The sequence below is a fragment of the Vidua chalybeata genome, chromosome 8, assembly GCF_026979565.1.
Source record: "Vidua chalybeata isolate OUT-0048 chromosome 8, bVidCha1 merged haplotype, whole genome shotgun sequence".
Lineage (NCBI taxonomy): Eukaryota > Metazoa > Chordata > Aves > Passeriformes > Viduidae > Vidua > Vidua chalybeata.
Genome location: NC_071537.1, coordinates 32900483 through 32920704, shown reverse-complemented (window position 1 = coordinate 32920704; position 20222 = coordinate 32900483). Strand labels below are relative to the sequence as shown.

The window sequence follows — 20222 nt, the reverse complement described above, 5'->3', positions numbered from 1 at the left end:
CCCTTCCTGAGGGCATCCAGCCTCTTGTCCCCACAGGCTCAGCCTGAAGGAGTGATGGATGAGACTGGGCTTTGAGGGTGGCACTGGCTGTTGGATGAAGTGATTGACTTCAGTTTACAGCTTTCCTCAAACTTTATCTGTTTGTGCCTCCGTTGCGCTTCCATGCATTTGAGCATAATTACATTCAGTTTTGTAGCACAGCAATGCCATGCAGGACATGCTCAAATGAATAGCTCTGAGCTATTAGGAGATGCTGTTGCAGTCATTCCCTTTATCAATGGTCAATTAAATAAAAACCTTTTGATCTCTGGGCCTCCTGCTTATGACCGATGATGAAGCAGTGAGGGTTCCAGTCAGCCCCACCTGCTGCCAAGACTGGGGTTTGGGGAGCAGTCCCACAGGTGATAAAAGCTTTTCCTCTTCCAGAGGAGCCAGGAGCAAGTTTGGGTTTCTGAAAGCATGCACAGAATGTTGCAGGATACCCTATGGGTGCTGCTTGTGCTGTACAGAAAGGGTCAACACCACTTCCCTATGGTTAGGGAGATGGAGCACCTCTGCTGGGAGAATTGGGATTGTTCAGTCTGGGGAAGAAAAACTTTGGGGTAACCTAATTGTGGCTTTACAGTACATGAAGGGAACCTACAAAAAGAGAGAATATTTACAGGGGGAGATAGCTTTAAACTGCCAGGGGGCAGGGTTAGATGGGATGTTGGGAAGAAATTCATCCCTGGGAGGGTGGGCAGGCCCTGGCACAGGGTGCCCGGGGAACCTGTGGCTGCCCCTGGATCCCTGGAAGTGTCCAAAGCCAGGTTGGGCAGGGCTTGGAGCAGTCTGGGATAGTGGAAGGAGTATCTGCCCATGGGAAGAGAGGGTGGAACAAGGTGATCTTTAAGGTCCCTTCAAGCCCAAACCATTCCAGGATTCTGTGACTCTGTGACCTCCTCCTCTCCTGAATAGACCAGGTGAGATGAGCAGGGAAAAGCTGAACTGGGAAACCTTGGGAACTGAATTTAACACACTAGTGAAGCGTCAGGTTCACAATTAATGTGTTTGTGTTCTTCCTGCATGTTATTAGTGTGTCAATAAAGATCTGCCTCTGCAGAGCACTGCCTTTCACTCCTGCTTCAACTTCTGCCAAGTTGCCTCTCCAGGCACGTACCTATGGCACACAGGAGGTGAGCATTGCACCATCTCCTCTCTCAGGGCACAGGAGGCAGGCCATCCTGCAAAATAAGTAAAAGTACATTGTTAACCAAAGGACATTAAACATTAACATACAGGGATATTAAGTTTGTGTGTAAGTATCCTTGATCTGTGGTCTGGTAGCACAATGAAATGGAGTTCTTTAATGGCTTTAAAACACTCATATATTTTTATTGGATTTTTTTTCTTTTCCTTCTGTTGCTCTAGTCTTGTCAGGGAACATATGGGATTTAGAAGCCAGAGTTGCACAGTAACAATCCTTGTGGCAGGCATCATATCCATGGGGAGAATCAGGCATCCACCCTTAATTCTGGAAGGGGATTCTTCCAGGGCTTCATGAGATGGGTGTGGGACTAGCAAGAGGATTGATTTTTACTGTACTAATCACACCTGGTGGTAAACTGCTGCAAACTGATTGTAGAAAGCAAGGAAGAATGCCAAGTTTTGAACATCCTACACTTAGGTATTTCTTCCAGAATAAACCTGGCCAGTGTTAACTGGCTGCAAGTATTTGTAGCCAAACTTAGTCTTTTGCTTAGGATCTGAACTTGTGAGAATTAGAGTATCTATATATAAAGCTTGTCTGGCACTTCTGGGCAATACTCTTAAACTTCCCTGCTAAGTGCCTCATAAAGGATTTAATCCTCAAGTGAATTTGGCCTCTAGGCTCACCCTGTAAGGCTCATAATCCAAAAGAAGGAACCATTTTTTGTGGACTGACTGGGATGTGCCTTTGTGGGTACAGCCTCTTGCTGTCTGAGAATACTTACCTTTTTGTTCCACCGCTTTTTGGACCAAACCCATGTGTAAAGTTAGCCAGAGAGGTGAGATTGCTTTGTGTTGTGCTTTCCTGCAGAGAGTTGATGGTGTTAGACTCCCCCAGCAGTGGGATGTGCTGGGCTGCTGTGGCTTGCAGGATGTTGCACCTCTCCCTATTTCAGAGCGTGCAGATCCTCCCAAGCTGTGCATGTGCTGGCGCCGACTCCAAAGCTTGCAGGAGCCTGCTGTGTCTTTTCAACAGCGAGGTTCCCTCATTTCTGAGTTTATTTCCCTGGAAAACCAGTGTGAGTTGGCTGCTCCCCAGCATGCACCGAGGCAGAAGGAATTCCCTTGCACTTGTGGGAATCTCGCTCCATAACTCTGCTCATTGTTTCATTCTTGATGCTGGAAGTGCAGGAATGTCAGTGAGGTACTGTTTCCTCACTGAGAAGCTCTTTTTGCACTGGGAGAAGAGGGGCAAGAGCTCTTGTTTTAAACTGGTTCTAACAAGAGGCTAAAGGAGTTTCCTAATGGGGTTGGTAAGTGCTAGAGGAAGAAAATCAAACAAGAAACCAAACGACAAAACAACAGCTAAGCTGCCCTGGGGAATTGCTGAGGGGAATCCATCTGATGCCTTCTTAGTTATACAGTTTTCAGCTGTGGGTGGTTGAGAGAGACAAAATCCATGAAATTAGTGGGCTCAGAACTCACTGAGTTCTTAAAACATTTTTTTAAACAGTGGTTGACAGCCCCCTTAATTTTGAGGAGAGATTTATAAACCTTTTCAGTAAGATTCAAGTGATGAATCTGGAAATTAGGAAAAGGAGTTTAGCTCTCATATTTCAAGGCTGACACAGGTTTAAATGAATCCTAGTGTTTTGAGTTCTGTGTTTCAAGCCTTCAGGACTCAAAGGAATTAAAATTCTCAGCTTTTTTTTTTTTTTTCCCAGTGACCATGAGGATTGTATTAAAGAAGTGGAATCCAAACCATCCTGCTCCAGTAAAGCAAAAATATTTTCATGGTCAGACTGTGATCTAGCATCACAAGCTGTCAGGGAGAAGTTCCTGCCCTGTTTTGTGTTGTCTGCCAGAGGTAGGATGTTCAGTGTGAAGGTTGGGTGAAAGAGGGAGCGTGAGGGTCTGGTGTACCCTGCCTGTCATCTGTCCTAAGTTAGGAATTGGGTAATTCTCTGTAAGTTGTTGACACTTGCAATGAAATTAAGAATATAGACTGAGAGAAGGTTTCAGTTTGGGGTTTTGATTTGGTTTTTAGTTAAGGGTGAAGTGATGTAGATGGTGGCAAAGGAAACACCTGTTAAAAGCAATAGATTCTGCCTGACTGATGTGCTTAAGATGTCAGCTCAACTTTTTTTCCCTTTTATTACCTCCACTTCCCTCTGTTGTCTCCCAGAGGCTCAATCAAACACATCAGATGCAGTGATGTTCCTGCTCAACAGCAGTTGCTGCTGCAACTCCTCGTTTCAATATCTCCAGAGCAGCAGTAATGCCTGGGAGAAAGGCACAACGAAGGATGAGGAACAGTTACTTCATCTCTTCTTTTTCCCTTTTCTGCGGAGAATTAATCTCTTTCCTCCTACCCCCGCCTCTTCCTGGACACTGTGGATTACCTGCTTCTTTTTAGGCAGATGGGCAAAGGAAGCAGGATGAGAAAAGAGTATTTATAGCTCACCTCCTGTTTATGTTCCCTTCCTAGCAGATGTGATAGAGCTTTGTACTAATGCTGGAAGAAGAGAAAATGCAGGCAGGAACGAGAACTGAGGCAAATGAAGATCATTTGCTAACGTGTAGGTCATACAAAGTGCTTCCAAATGTAAGGGATAACACTTCCCACATCTTGCTGGCATTGCCTTTTTTTTTTTTGTGTCTGTCTACAGCCTGATTTTAAAACACAGAAGAAAAAATCCACAAAGAACAGCACTGCAGTTCAGATGGGTTCTCATTTGCTTGACCTTCATCCACATGAAGCGCTGCCCTGTGGAGGCAGTGGGTGCAAAATGTTCTTTTTTGTGTAAAACCTGACCTCTTGAGTGGGATGGAGTAAGGTCGTGCTGTCAGAAAGAGGAATCAGTTCAAGGCAGTGGGATTTAATCAGACAAGTGTTGTTTGGGTCCTGGGAGACAAGCTGTATGGTTGAAAAAGGCAGCAGTTTGGACTGAGAGAAAATTGTGCTTGGAAGTCTTGGCTTGTTGCTGTCACTGCGAGGGCACAGCTCTTGGGTACAGGGGCTTTCCCCACTGCGTTCCCTCTCCAGCCAGATCCCTGGGGGTTTGCATGGATGCAGTGTGAGCTGTACCCTTGTGGGAGCAGGGGGTGTTTTATCCCATCCCAGACGCCCAAAAGCAGCCCAGGGTATGCCTGGAGGGAAATACTACACACCTGTATTGGCTGTGTGAATGTATCCAGAGACCATAGAGAGAATACAGGGTTGAAAATCCCTGATAAAGTTGGGCTCAATTTCAAAGGAAGATTGAGGGGTTTTATTTGTTTGGGTTTTTTTGTTGTTATTGGTTTTGGTTTTTTGGGATTTTTAATTTTTTTTTTCTCTCAAAGAGAGATCCGGGAAGCAGGCAATGGTGTCCAGACACCTCAGAAAGAAAAGAAGAGGGTGAGAGATGCAGGCAGATAGGCTTGTATAGGCTTGTTTTGATCCCTTTGGAGGTGTCTGAGGAAGGCAGGGAGGATGCTGAGGAGGAATTAGTGGGAATTAGCTGAAGTTGGCACTGGCAGCAGGCAGGTCCCTCATGAGGCGCCGCCATCTTCCCCTGGTCACCCCGCTGCCCTCAGAGCTCCTCAGGGAGGGGCTGCTGTGGGCTGGCAAGGTCCTGTGAGTGCTCAGAGCCCCACACTGGCTCCTTTGCGAAGGGTTTTATTGGCAGACTGGTTTAATAGTCACTGGGTGGGGTGCCTGGGGCTGGGAGGGGTCTCTGTGAGGGCTGTGTGGGGTGCCTGGCACTGAGGGGTCTCTGTGATGGTTGTGTGGGGTGCCTGGGCCGGAGGGGTCTCTGATATCTGGGGTGTCTGTGATGGTTGTATGGGGTGCCTGGCACTGAGGGGTCTCTGAAGGCTGTGTGGGGTGTCATGGGGCTGAGGGGGGCTCTGATATCTGTGGGGTGTCTCAGGAGGTTGAGAGGTGTCTGGGGTTGAAGAGCCTCTGATCTCTGTGGGGTGTTTGGGGCTGAGGAGTGCCTCTGTGGGGTACCCATGGGATGAGGGATCTCAGTGTGCAGTGTCTAAGGGGTTTCTGGGCAGAGTTGGATCCTGGATAAAAGGTTGGGTTAGGGGGAAAGTGTTAATTTCATCCTGTTTGTTGATATTATCTAGTTTAATTGGCAGTAAATCAGTTTTCCCTTAGTCCAGTCTGTTAAGCCAGTGAGGAGTGGTGACTGATCTCCCTGTCTTCATCCTTTTATCCTGCATCCTCCTGTCCTGTTCCCAGGCAGCTGGCCCCAGTCAATCCCTCACAGCTCAATGTACTTCAATCCAGTCAGAGCTTATGTGCTGGTGCAAAAACACTGGCTGTCTTGGGAAGTCACACATCACATCCCTTGGACAGCAGATTTCTGGTCAGGGCATGGTTTTGCCCTGGGTCTCTTTTACTTTGCAAACAGCTGGTGTGATGGAGAAGGAAAAGGGGAGGACAGAAGGGAACTTGGATAATTTAGGATTGAGGTACTGTGTTGATTCTTTTTTTGTTGTTGTTGTTGTTTTGGTTATGGTTGGGATTGAAAGTGTTTGAGATGGTATTTTGTGTTTAGACTTAGATGTTTATAATTTTTTATTTATATTACAGTCTTACAAGTTCCACAGTATTTCACTAACAAGTTACAAAAATGGCTTCGTATCTATCTCTACAACATATTTTAAGGAAAAACCATCTAATTAAGAAATGACACTCTAAATTATTTTTAACTTAATAACTAATCACTCGTATCTCATTAATGTGGACTTTTCTGTCTAATTACAAAGTACTACTCAAACTCATGAAGGACTAGTTACTGCTTTAAAACTTTTATCTTAGCCTTATATATATTATTATATTTTAAAACTTTAAACTCCAAGTTTTCTACTGCATGATATTACACGCTTATATTCAAACTACACACTCAATTTTAGTTCTATTATTCAATTTTGGAAGTCTTCTCCACGTTCTCAGGTCAAATGCTGTGTTCTCTTGGGAGTCGGTGTTTGTCAGCACAGAGAGTCTAAAATTCTCAGCGTCCAGGGTTCCAGCATCCTGTTTAAGAGAGACCAAAATCTAACAGATTGAGTACAGGAACAGAAATGAGGTACAGACAGATAAATGGAGCTCTTCAGCGTGTTTGAGGTGGGTGGCTTGGGTTGCTGGGGCTGCCTGGGGAAGCTCGCAGCAATTTTCCTCACTGACATTCCAGCCTGGAGATTTTAGGATAACCACTTTTAGAGCCAATAAGGACATTCAGTGTTTCATGCAGCAAAAGTCAGGATAGAAAGGAAAATAGCTGTTTCTTGTTGGAAAAGGTGAGCTGCTTTGTATCAGACTTTAAGCAGCCTCATATAAAGGAGGTCCCTCATAATTTGTAAAATAGATGTTGCCAGAAGCACTTGCAAACATCTCTAAATGCTTTACTTGTAGTAAGAAATTTTTATGCAGAGAAAGATCTGTTTTTCACAAAAGCGCTGCAGTTCCTGCTGGTACCAGTTCCTTCTGGTACTTCAGGTAATGAGTTTTATTTGGGTTTTAGAGTAAGATGTTCACTTTATTTTTTTTTTTTTTTTTTTTTCCCTGGTCAACCTCTTTTCTGATTTGAATTAGTGCTTGGAGATTCAGTCTCTTAAAGTTGTTAGCATTCCATCATTGATAATTACATACCTTGAGAACAGGAGCTGTTCCCTCTTTTTCCATCAGAGAACACTCACTGGTAGCCAAAAGGTTGACTTTTTTCAGCAAGGCTTTGATGTACTTTGTCACCCAGGTATTATTCAGGAAGCTACGTTAGGACCTATAGAGATGCTGTTATTTTTACCTTTTGGTTGTCTAGACCTGGATGAAGCATTTATTTTAGGTAGAGGACTGGGACTTTTTCCCTCTTGCTCCTGTAATCATTTTGGGAGTGCAGCTGCTGCATAACCCTGAGCCTCTTAGCATGCATCTTACTGCAGATGAGGCAGGAAATGAAAGATCTGATGGATGTGGAATGTGAATTCCTGCATATGTCCCTGTGAGACCCAGAAAGTTATCCTAGTGCTTAAAGCTTCTCATTTTAGTGGTCTGGTTTGGTGCTTTTCACACTCCCAAGTATTGCTTATTTTGGGAGGGGTGAGCAAGCCTGTATCGACTAAAATTTGGGTGCAGTTATTCCACACTTGGTTGCTGAAGGGGGGTGAGCTGTTGGCTGTTTACCTGAGGGGCAGATCTGGCCAGTAAAGCTTGAAACCAGTTCCCCTCTGTGCCCTGCACTGCTCTGATTCCCAGCTTCAGCCTTCTGACACCTTTCTGTATGAAGCTGTTGAACTGCAGGCATCGAGTAATGGGTTCAAACATTTCTCTCCATCTCAATTTTAAAGCAACAGTCTCCCTTCGGGAATAAAAATGATGGATGACTCCGTAAGCTCTTGCTAACCTTGGATGACGTATCATGACATCTCGGTCTCTGCTCAGTTTTGAGTTGATTTGTTCCTTTTTTTCCCTTCCTGCCCAGTAGAGACTGTTTCTGTTGATAAGGAATTGTACCAGCAGCACAGTTCAGAGCTGCAGGAGTGAGAGATATGACTGCTTTAACAGCATCTCTCCTGTAAAATATACTGGCAGCACACTGCTGGGGAGGGGAGTGTTAAGGAAACAGAGGGGTTCAGCCCATATTGGGATGCAAAAATTGTGCAAGGGGTTAAGTCTGGGGACACCTCAGCTTTTTGATGAGTCACCTAACATGCCCTGGTTTTTTCCACCTGTTTTGCCTTTCCCCTGTTTTGTTTTATGAGGGCAGGAGGCTTCTGGAGTGAGCTTCTATCTGTCAGATACTCATAGCCCTAAGGTGTAAAGTCTTTGCATGTGCAACTTGCGATATCTTCCAGCTACATGGCTATTTTGCAGTAGGATAATGCTGGGTTTGGCAGGGTTTAGGATGTTCGGAGAACTGTGTTTTTGGGCTGCAATCCACATCTGGCAGAAAGGCAGAGTCCTGCTGTGCAGTGTTTGAGAAGTGGATGAATTATGTTGTGTACAGGGGGAGAGTGAAGCAGTAAAAACCTCGTATCAGTGCTAGCTGTGCTGTGGGATCAGGTAAAACAGGTCTATAAACCGTCTTTGGGGTAGCGCTCTCTGACTGAGGAGGGTTTGTGTCTCACTGACTGAATTCTGCCCACTTGTTTTTGTATCTGATACTATTTTTGGAAGGATTGAAATTCCCCTCCTTAGGTGAAAATTGGTTCTGAAAATTGATTTGCATGTGGTACCACATCTGATCCTTGAAGCTTCTGACTTTGTTAACAATATAATAGTAATGCCAAGACAACAGAGCTACATTTGTACGGTATGTGGGACCTTAGCTGTGTTTTTCTCGGATAGTTTTGAGTCTAAAACCTGAGTTTTTTCATGTGGGAGAGGTAGTCCTGGTTGCTCAACAGTAGCACATGCTGTCAGAGAATCAAGAAGGCTTGCTTATGTCACTTACAAAAAGGTGAATTTGCCCTTTGGTTCCCAACACGCGGATGTTTTTTACAGCATTACTTTTGCTGAAACATTCAGCTTCCCACTTGAGTTACAGCTGTTTGGTGCCCACTTATTTTCCTGTGTCTGATTCGACCCTGGGAAGCTGAAAATTGAGAGGAGGCAAATTGAAAATGACTGATTTTTGTTGTCAAAATGGATAGAAATGAAATATAAATACAGCACATGCCACAGTGAATTTCTAGAGCTGTCAATGCAATGACTATCAGGGCCAAAGGTCCTGCTTTCAAGAAAGATTAGTGGAAACTATCCTTGGTTTAGATACCAGACTTCAGAGGACAAGGGGAGTAGCAATTAAAGCCATACAAAGTAGGTTATCAAAGGCAACCTCATGAAACACAGAGGTCTGGACAATTTGGCAGATAAATAATCAGCAACCTGGGTTTTGTTTGCAAACTTCATTAGAAGTTTACTTAAACAAGTCCTCCCTGTAAGATACCTTTATTAAAATGTAGGTTTGGCAACTGTGTTTTAGCAATCAGCAAAGAAAAAATATCCCAGACCATAGGAATGTCCAAATTGGACAACAGCTGCTGAAAAATCTGAGGCTAGCTACTGAAATATAAACCACCAGAGACAAGTGAGAGCTGCTGTGGTGTGGTTTACAGTTGGGCTGTTCTGTGCCAGAGTTGTAATTTCGGTGTTGGGGAAGGATTAGTATATAACCAGTGCAATCTAATCTAAAAGATAGACTTTAAATCAGTCTGGCTGTAGATTTTTGTGGACAAATGAGTCTCTTGCTAAGTTTGCAGAACATACAAACCCATTCATGTGCTCTCTTCCTGTTGGGCTGTTCAGTTTTTTATTTTTATAGCTCAGTATTACAATTACTGCTTTTTATGTTGGGACAATTTGTTCTTCTGTGCACAGGCATGTTTACAACCAAAGAGAATGGACCTGTCAATCCACAACTTTAAACATCCATCCTGGTTATGCAAAAAACTTCTTTTTTTAACCTTTAAAGACTTGTGCTTTGGTATGATTTCTACTCTCTGTCTGTGTAGTAAGCTAAATGGATTTCTTAAAACTGATTGACCGTGTGGCTTTAAAAATACGTGTCACATTAAGGAAAACAAACCACAGCTGTTCTGTTCCAGACTCTCAGCTGCGGGTGTGGAGAGTGAGGTGTGTAGAGGTGAACTTGGCTGCGGGGGGAATCCCTGTGGGGTGACAGATGGGAAGGGAAGAGGCTGTTCCTGACAGGTGCTCCGGGTTTGTGGCCGCTCCTGCGGACGTGAGGAAGTGCCTGGCGCGGGCATTGGGGAGGGGGCACAGGAGATGGCGCTGGGCCGGATCCTGCCAGACTCTGAACATTTGTCCTTTTTCCCGTGTTTTCCAGGTGCATCAGCGGCTGTCTCCTTGGCAGAGCGTGAGAGTGGTGTATTGCAGTACCGTAGTGCCCTCTGATGGTGAGTACGCACCAGCTCCTGCCTCACTTGGACTTCCCCAACTCGGGTTTAATTCCCTGCCCCCTTTTCTAGTTGAGGCTTCTTTGGCTGGGCACCAATCCAGTTTGGAGCTAAGGAAGTGACAGAGAGAACAACGTCAGGAAGAATTAAGGCAATGGGCAACTTTTCTATGAACTGTCCTTACAAAACTGGACAGGCTTTATAAAGAAAGATGGAATTGCATGCAACTGTCCACGTCTTTTTGCCAGACTTCTTTCTGATGTAGCTGTGAGGTCTGTATGACCCTTACCCTTCATGATGCTGTCGTTCCTGGAGGGAGGTGCCAGAGGCTTGAGCCTGGCTGTGTTCAGCGGTGCCAAGCACTTGGACACGAGGCAAAGGGCAGAAACTGATGCACAGGAAATTCTACCTGAACATGAGGAAGAGCTTCTTCTCCTGTGCACTGGAACAGATAGCCCAGAGGGGCTGTGGAGTCTCCCTCACTGAGGATACTCCAGAACCATCTGGACACAATCCTGTGCCGTGTGCTCTGGGATGCCCCTGCTTGAGCAGGGAGGTGGCACCAGAAGACTCACTGTTGTCCCTTCAGCCTCACCCTACCTGCCCCCTTAAGTCCATTTATGTAACAAAAGTGCAGTTCAGCTACATGCCAGAATAGTCAAAAGCATCACTTACTGCAGTGAATAAGTTTTGAAGCCAAGTTAATGTTATTCCTTTATTTAAATTCTGGGACAGCTCAGACATGAAGCTTTCTTGATAAGGTTGTCAGAGCACAAAGCAAAAGGATGCACTGGTGGAACTGTAAAAATCTCAGTGTGCCACAATGCAAAGAGGAAAGGAGCAGCTTTCTGCTGCTTAACATCTGCATGCTGTGCACGGGGAGTGGAGCACTTGTGCTGACAGATGTGAGCATTGAATGGATCCTCTCCTTGTTAAGGCTTGTTAATAAGGTCTGAAAGCTAATAAATGAAGGATTCCTGCTTCCCTTGCCAGGAGAACAAGTGTGCAAATACAAAGAGAACATGAGTGACTGCTCTGCAGAGCTTACATGAAAACCTGGGGGCTTAAACAGGTAGAATTGTAGAGGATGTGTAAGGTTGAGAAGACGTCTGCCTGTGCTGATTTGATTTTACCTTTCCTCATGTTGTGCTTGAATAATTATCTCGCTATTTCTTCCGATAACTTTGCCTTTGCCAGTAGCCAATGTTCAACACTGACTTCTTTGGCCACGCTTTTCTTTTACTGTTCTTTGTTGTGACCTTGTTTGTTGCTCAAGTTGATCTTAAGCAAAAATCTTTAAAATAAAATCAACCATGACCTGTTGCTGGTGCACATATGATTGAGTCAAAACTTTGTGGTACTTGGATGGAACTCATGCCTCAAAGCAACCCCACACTTAATATAGCATGTAAAGCTTTTCAAATCCTCCATGGTTTCATTTAGCACCATTCCTGGCCAAGTTGTAGGTGACTGTAAATGTAAGTGCAGCACACTTGTATGAAATTAATTTATTTTACTTGTCCCATGCCTTTAAATCCTGGCTTAAAATTTAACTAGGGGAAGATCAGCTGAAACCTTAGCTCTGTAATTAGAGAGGTGCTAAATGCTTTGTCCACTTAGTAAGTTGTGAAGTAGATGCAGAAGACACACAGGGCTGTGGGAGAGAAGAGTGAGGCAGCCATATCACAGGGGCTTGTTAATAGTTTTTACTGGAGCTGTCTGCTGCTGTCTGTTAGGTTTGTGTTATTGTGTCCTTCAGATTTTCTTCTTTTCTTTGCCTCTTCCCTCTTCAATGCAGTAAAAAGCAGACCAGCATTGCTTGTGTGGGAGGTGGTGAGAGGATCAACCTGCAATCATGAACTTTCCCCACCAGTGAATTAAGCTAGAAAATTCCTTTTACAGGGCTTTTGCAAGGAAAACATAAAGCAGCTGTATTTACAGACTTATGGACCTGGTCTTTTGAAGGGAAATAATTTGGTCTTTAATACTTCACCTAAGCTGGAAATCTTAGTGAAAGGCTTTGTGCTCCTAATGCTGATGACTCCTAAAATGCAGCAGGGCCATTCCTGGTAGGTACTTCCTCCAAAGCTGGCAGTCCTGGAGCTCTGGTTGTGGTGTGGTACTGATGGGGATATGTGGAAAAAGTGTAAATGCAAACATTCTTTCTTTTTCTCTGCAAAAAAAACTGCCTCACTGCCTGTGTAATCCAGGTAGCATTTTAAATTTAAAGAAAACCTTGTAGCTGGTGTCATAACAGCTGCTGCTAAGGAGCTCTAAATTCTGTCTGGCAGTCCAAATAAATTAGCACTTTGCTTTATTTCTTCCCAGTAAATATATGAATGTTCTCTCTGAATTCCGTGGTTCAAAACACTAAAGCTACTAAAATCCTGTCAGATGTCTGAGTCTTGAGAGGAGGCATTGATAGGTTTTCAAATACTGGGGCCTCTTAGGATGCTTTAGTTGTTTTAGGTGTCCATACTTGGTTGCTTCCATCTAGTCTTTAAGGACTTGAAGACAGCAATCCCTTGCAAGAGGGAAAAAGCTTTTTTTATGCTTGATTCATTTCATGAAGGTGTGTGATAGTTAAGAATGAGAAGAGAATTCTTCTGGCTTTGTGAAAGTGCACTTGGTAAATCCTTTCTCAGTATCCATGATCCCCATTTTTGGAAAGGTCTGTTGCCCAGGACTTGTCCCCATAGTTCCCTTTGCTAGTCAAAATAACATTATTTGCCTTTATTTCTACTTCTGTTGACTTTTTGACTGGCTGGTTTTGATGTTAGCTGCTTAAAATGACTTAGCATATCAGTCCATGAGTTCAGTGAGTTTAAGGAGACAGGAGTTGACCAAAGCTACAACAGGTTGGGATACTGAGGCAGATGAATTGTGGGTGGGTGTGACTGCACCGTCCTTGAGACGCAGCAAGTGCTCTGAGCAATAAAAAACCTTGTGTGTTTTTACATAAGAAAGATACCTATAAAAGCAAATAATTTTGAGGTGTGCTGTTATATCTTAGCAGCTACGTCACTTGAGGAGAATTATGACTGTGGTTCAGTAAAGGGCTTAGGGAAGGTGAACTTTTAACTTCTCTTTTCTATGTATGGATCTCACGAAGCACACTGAGCAGGTTGTGGCAGTAAAATAATAACCAGCTTACAGCTCATACAGGTCACTACCATTGATTTTAGAATTACAGAAATCCTCAAGAACGCCCTCAGAAAAGCTTTTGGCAGCACCAAAGAAATGGAAAAATCTTGTTTTATCTACACCTAAGCAGTAATGCCTGTCTGGAGAAGTACAAAGCATATTGATCCCATGAATTTTAGATGAAATGACCTTGAAGCCTAAACTGGGAGTGCCATTTTCCTACAGCCTTATGCTCCTGACTGCTTTCTTACATGTTTTGCCTCAGGACAAGGAGGAAGAAACCAGAAGTAAACAAGAATATAAACATTTGAAGTGGGTCCTTCCTTGATGTTTCCTAATAGACACAATCTGCCTTTGTCTCCTGAGCTATAAATCCTGATATAAACAGCAGTGTTTTGTCTTCCATAGTCCAAAATGCTTTTATTCTCAAAACCTAACCAGAACATACTGTGCTGCCGTGTTATGGCTTTTAGATATCATGTTGCCTTTAGAACAAAGGTGACTGTGTTTAGAGTAAGTAACTTTTACAAAGTACAGAAAAATACTGCCAAGTTACTGGAGTGAGAATCTCGGCTACGCCTCCATTTTTATTTGGCCACATCTCTTGAGAAAACCGGAAGTTTAATCTGTTATATTCACATTATAATCAGGTTTGCCTCTTCTCCATGGAGCAAGCAGAGAAGATCTTCTAATGCTGAGCTTGTGTTTCTGTTGTCTCTGTAGAAGTGACGGTGGTTTACCAGAACGGGTTGCCTGTGATTTCTGTGAGTCTTCCATCGCGGCGCGAGCGCTGCCAATTCACCCTGAAACCCATCTCAGACTCTGTTGGGGTGTTCTTGCAACAGCTGCGAGCAGAGGACAGAGGAATTGATCGGGTTGCAATCTACTCAGCAGGTACTCTTGTTTACAAACTGATTGATTTACTTGCTTGCCAGCTGTTTGCATCCGGCCTTTTGCTTTTGAAGTAGAAGTTCACTGTAGTGCGAGTTCTCCAACATTCCTGGAAAAGCAGAAGGTAGAAATGCTGTTCCTAGAGTTAGAATATTGTGTAGTCAGTGCTGCCAAGGAAATCAGTCCTAATGGAGATGCTTTTTGGTGAGTTCCCTACTATTTAGTAGGAAAGATGTAAGCTGTGCAACCTACAGAGAGGTTCAAATTGATTTATAAGGAATTGGGTATGGAAGGTGGTACATGAGAAACACTATCCTGCTTTAGCAGTGAGAACTCAGTCGTGTTTCACCCCTCATTGTCCTGGCAGAAAGTATCATCCTTTACAAAGAATATTTACGTTATTTGTTTACATTATTGTTGTAAATAGTTAAGAATTTGTTTTGTAAACTCAAATTCTGTTTCGGCTTTAAGGGACTCTGCTTTTTGATTTTTTGGTCATATGGCAAAGCACATCAAGAGATCAAGTTCATCTGAAGACTTTACTATTTTTATTGCAGATTTTAGTGTTTTTCTGTATTTTTGTACACTACTTCCATACTTTGAATGTACTATTTTTCCATAATCCAATACTGTGCATTAAGAGATCCACCCTCTGGTTTTCTGTAAATAATATTTACATTATTCTACTTACAAAGAATAGAAACCAAACAGCTGGATTTGGGATGGTGTTACAACTTAGCCAGAGCATGTTTAAGTTCTTTGTTCCTCCTGCTTAATGCATCATCTGTGTTTTCCTCACAGATGGTACACGTGTGGCCTCCTCCACAGGCATAGACCTGCTTCTGCTGGATGACTTCAAACTGATCATTAATGATGTCTCCTACCACGTCAGACCACCAAAGAGAGGTAGAGCAGCCTGCTTCTGCTCAGCACTGGGAGTACATCTCAGTATTCAGTTCCCTGCTTCATTGCAACATGCTTTATTAACTTGTTCAGGAGCATGAAGTGTTGTTTCTAAAGGGAAACCTTGGGGTTTCTAATCCTGCCCTTGGAGCCCAATTTAGAGATATCCAAGTAATCAGAATAATCACTAATGAAAAGCAGATATTTCATTCTGTTGAAAGCTAGTGCCCCCAGCCCTCAAGAGGAATAAACAAAGAAATAGAATTCCTTTTAATTTCTAAGTTTTTCAATTTTTTTTTTCATAATTACTGGAAAGTAATTTAATTTAACTCATTCTGAAGGAATACAATACAAGATGGGAATTAGATTGAAATTTAGATTGTCTGGTTTGGAAGAATAAATTGTTGCTTCCCTGGACAGCCAACATTGTTTCCATTTAAGTGTGATACTTTGAATATTGCAGATAAACCTCAAAACCCTGTTAGCTACCAAACAGGGAAATAAAGGAGACTGTGCCCTTAGAAGAATCAGGTAGGAGGGGAAGGGAAAGCAACCTATTTTGAGTCAATAAGAAAATCCATTTCAGTAATATTCTTTGAATGTGTGTGATTTTCAAGATGTGAAAACCTGCAAAGAAGCTTTTGAGACATTTCAACATTTCTGGGGGAGGCAGGAACTCTGTTTCTATCTGCCCTCTTTCTTCTGGGCAGCTTAATAGCCTTCATAAAACACCAGGTTCTTGCATACCTGTAGTTACCTCTGAGGATTTAAACAAAAGGAACAGCTTGGGAAATGCTTTTTCTGTTTGGCTCTTGGCTCACAGATGTGGGAGACTTTATTGTTCTGTTATTCTGGAATTGGGAGTGCAGTGTACTGGGTGAGATGGTCTTTCTCCCCTAAATGAGGGGTAGACTGACCTCTACTAGAGATGATTTTTTTTTTTCCCCATCTCATTAAAAGCACCTTAGCAGAAAGTTCTCTGCTAAGACTGGTTATCTAAACCACTGGGTTCCACACACATCAGGAAGTTGCTCTGCTGTCACCCACTGTGTGCTGATAAGTGAGCTCTGGGATCACCAAGATTACAGGAAATTGTCTCCTAGGATGCACTTGCCAAGGAGATTTCTATAGTTTGTGCTAAAATGAATGTGCCTGCAAATAGACACTGAGATTAGTTCTGTCAAACTTTTCAGCTACTGCTTTTGCATTTTTACAAGATCACCTTGTGTATTTGAGAATGGGAATGCCAGAATACTGTAATTTTAAATATGTACTTCTTGCTGCTCCTCTCAGTAGGAACACATGGCTTTTTCTTCATAGGAGAACAGGAGCCCTTTAACTAGAATGAAATTATGTACTTTGTGTCTTGGCACAGGCAACTGAGTCACTTTTTTCCCTTGAGCTGCTGGTGTTAAAACTAAAGCTGTCCATAGCTTTTTGAGTTGGTAAAATCACATTTTGATAACTGTAGGTAGAAGTCCAAGGATGCTGCAATAATTAATTTTTTTATTTGGCTAATGTCAAAATCTTTTGCTTTAATTTCAAAATTCATTTTTTTTTCTATTTGGACTGTAAGACAATACAAGCATTCACAACTCCTTTACAAACTGGTATCCTCTAGGAATCCTTTTTGAGTTGGAATGCAAGGATCAAAGTGTTTTTGAGTCATGGCCCTGTTCTTGTTTCTAGATACCATGAGGGGAACTTTGCCCCTTTGCAGGCAAGGCGTGTTACCCACAGAGCCCTGGGAAACAATTCCTGGCACTGGCGCTCAAAATGCTGCTGATGAGGCTGTGGTAGGGTCCCTAACCCACAATATTCAGTTGCCACCACCAATAACTCTGGTTGCTGGTGGTCTGTATTCTGAATTCTGCCTGTGTCTTGACAGCTGGTGTGATGGACTGTAGCTAGTTTAGTTCGTTTGTCTTTTATATAAATATGAATCAGAAGCAGCTGTTGACATCTGGCCAGCTTTATAGGACTTCTCTCTTTCCCTTGTTCTTATCAAATTTTAGGAATATCCAGTAGTAAAGTCTGGTTTTCTTTCAAGGGAAATCACATTGTCTTAGAGTGCTGGAGCTCTTCCAGAGACCTGTTTGTTGAAAAGATAGTTTTGTTCGTTTCCAGTGCAGACTAATAACGGTTTCCCAAGGGCCCATGAGAAGCCCTGTGGGCACAGTGTATAAAGCAGCCTCTGTTTTTCCCTAGAGCTCTTAAGCCATGAAAATGCCACAACGTTGAATGATGTGAAGACGTTGGTTCAGCAGTTGTACACAGCCTTGAGCATCGAGGAGCACCAGCTGAACAAGGAGAAGGAGCTGATAGGGAGACTAGAGCAATTGAAGGAACAACTAGCACCTCTAGAAAAAGTAAGGAGTTTCTCGGTGTGCTTTATTTATCCTCCAAATGCAGCCTGGATGTATTTCCAGGTTTTAATTGGGTCCCTGGCATGCTTCAAATAGTTTTAAGATCACTGAACCAAGTGTTTACCAAACCATGTCTGCTTCTGGTTTCTGTGGAAATATTTTGTTTCCTTGCTTCAAGTACTTGGAAATGGGCTTGTTAGTAAATAAAAGACTGGGGTTAATGCAACAGAACATCTCTGAACATAGAGAAATAAATACTTCGCTGAGGTATTCAGAGCATGCTCAGAGTAAATATAGGTGACAGCAAGATAGTGCTAGAAAAGAAGTTGAGATGTGTTTGTATAAGCATCATGCATAATCAAATCATGTTTTAAACCACATAATGTTGCTATTAATATAAGGGACTGATTTTACATTATTATCTCTTAACAATATTAACATAATTACTTCTGAGACTGCAAGATGTGTGTTTCTGCCTTCTGCAGGTAAGGATGGAGCTCAGCAGGAAAGCAGAGAAGAGGACAACCTTCGTGTTGTGGGGAGGCCTGGCCTACATGGCCACTCAGTTTGGCATTCTGGCCCGCCTCACCTGGTGGGAATATTCTTGGGACATTATGGAACCAGTCACCTATTTCATCACCTATGGTAGTGCCATGGCAATGTATGCTTATTTCGTAATGACCCGCCAGGTAGGACTTGTTGTGCTGATCTTGACACTTCAGTAGAAGACTTTCTGGGCTCTACTCCCTAGAAAAATAGCAGTTGTGCCTGGTGGAAGCTGCTTTGCCCCTTCTTTATCCTGTTGGAGCCCAGATGCCACTTGTTTAATTTGTGCTGGCCAGGGAGGTGGTGTGTGGCTGTGGGGTGTTCTCATGGTGGTCCTGGCTGGTTGTCTTACCAGAAATGCTTTTCTAAAAGTGTTTGGTGACTGACTGCTGTAGCCAAACAGATTCATCTGCTGGCACATACAGACAGGTATGGCTGCATGAGGTACCTTCTGAGCTTCAAGGAAGCCCTCTCACATGCCATGTTGACCATTTTAAAGAGTCCAAGGATCAGGCATCTTGTTGGAAATGCTTTTTTCACAGATCTAGCCTCCCATGCAGATGAAGAATCTGTCTCTGGATCCTTGTAATTGTGACAGATTCTCTATGGATTTTCTAGTGCATGGTTTTTTGTCTCATCAGTTCCTAATCCTGCCTGAATAATGAGGAAGGGAGGGCTCAAAGTGTCTCTACTGTCACAGGGCTATCAGAACAGATGGTGCAGGTGTTCCAGCACGGTGTCCCAAGGGTCTGTCAGCTGCATCATTTCAGGGACAGTATTTATAGCTTTTCTCCCTCCGTTTTTCCCCACAAACTTGTCAGTATGAAATGTTATTTGTTGTTGTCTCTGCGTGGAAGGATTCACACACTGGGGACAGGAGGAAGGCGCTAGTAACTCACTGCTGGAGTGCAACAAATGAGTAGAGAAGCAAATGTCTGACTTTGCTAGGTCTGGCTGGGATGGAGTTAATGTTCTTCAGAGCAGCTGGTGTGGTGCAGTGTTTGGCATTTGTGACCAAGACAGCCTTGGTAACACAGCAGTGCTTTTGCTGTTGCTGAGCTGGGCTGGTACAGCATCAAGGCCTTCTGTGGTTTTTGTTCTTCCCTGGTCTGCACCCTCCCAACCCCCTACTTCCCATCCCTGGGAATAGGCTGGGGCTGGGTGAGGTGTTGTGAGGAAGCACACCTGGGACAGCTGCCCTGAACTGAGCAAACTGACCGTACCACATGATGTCACATTTTACAGTAAATTGGGAGGGAGTTTCTCCAAAGCAGCTGTCGCTCAGAGTCTGGCTGGGCATTGGTCTGCTGGCAGGAGGTGGTGAGTGATTGCTTTTGCATCACTCATATTGTTGTTGGTTTTTCCCCTCATTATTAAACTGTCTTTAACTTTACACTTAAATCTTTCTGATTTTTTTCCTACCTTTGGATTCTCTTCTCTCTCCCATCCAGCTGTGCAGTGACTGAGTGGGGGTTTAGCTGCTGGCAGGGGTCACCCACCACTGTGTGAGCTTGGGCCAGGCTCGTGCCTTCTGTCAGAAACTGGTCATTCTCCCAAAAACCTGAGACATACTGTGCTATGGCATCCTGTGCTGCCTCCCTGCTGTAGCTTTATTCCTGTTTCCTCTCCTTCTTTTCTCTTTAGGAATATGTTTATCCAGATGCCAGAGACAGACAGTACTTACTATTTTTCCATAAAGGAGCCAAAAAGACACGATTTGATCTAGAGAAATACAATCAACTCAAGGATGCAATTGCTCAGGTAACAAGAATTTTTCTAGAAACAAGACAAAGAAATTACTACTTGCTAGCTCTTCATTACTATTAATAGACATACCTCAAGGAAGAATGAATGTATTTTAAGTTTTCAGCCCATTTTTGTCACAGCCCCACTGCAATCACTGAATTGGCTTTGATATTACCAAGAATAGAACTGCTCGAAGTGTAAATCAACATGAAACCCATATCAATCTTTAAGGGCCTTTCAGAAACTGCTGGTAAATCTTGAGTTGCTTCAGACTCTTCATGCCTCAGAGGAGCCTAATTCAAGATTTCTTTTCTTCTCAGCTCCTACACACCAGATGGATTTAGTGAGGAATGAAGGCTTGCATCCATTCAGTTCAGATCTTCCTGACATACCACTTCAGTGCAGTCCTGGAAAATAATGCTCAGAAAAATGTAGCTGTATTGTTTAAATCAGTGGGGGCAGATTTCTCAGACTCTGGAGACAGACACTCTTGACAGATTATCCACATTGTGGGATCTGTTCAGCAAA

At 43.3% G+C, this 20222-nt stretch overlaps 1 protein-coding gene across 2 annotated transcripts in view; it reads left to right on the top strand.

The window, feature by feature from the left end:
- Positions 1-20222, top strand: part of MCU (mitochondrial calcium uniporter) — an 85726-nt gene that overhangs the window by 62900 nt on the left and 2604 nt on the right. For both annotated transcript variants that reach the window (XM_053949179.1, XM_053949178.1), the window contains exons 2-7: positions 10029-10098; positions 13966-14136; positions 14935-15039; positions 17245-17405; positions 17888-18091; positions 19593-19709. In XM_053949179.1, the coding sequence (XP_053805154.1) occupies positions 10029-10098; positions 13966-14136; positions 14935-15039; positions 17245-17405; positions 17888-18091; positions 19593-19709 (828 nt within the window). The remainder of the gene's footprint in view (positions 1-10028; positions 10099-13965; positions 14137-14934; positions 15040-17244; positions 17406-17887; positions 18092-19592; positions 19710-20222) is intronic.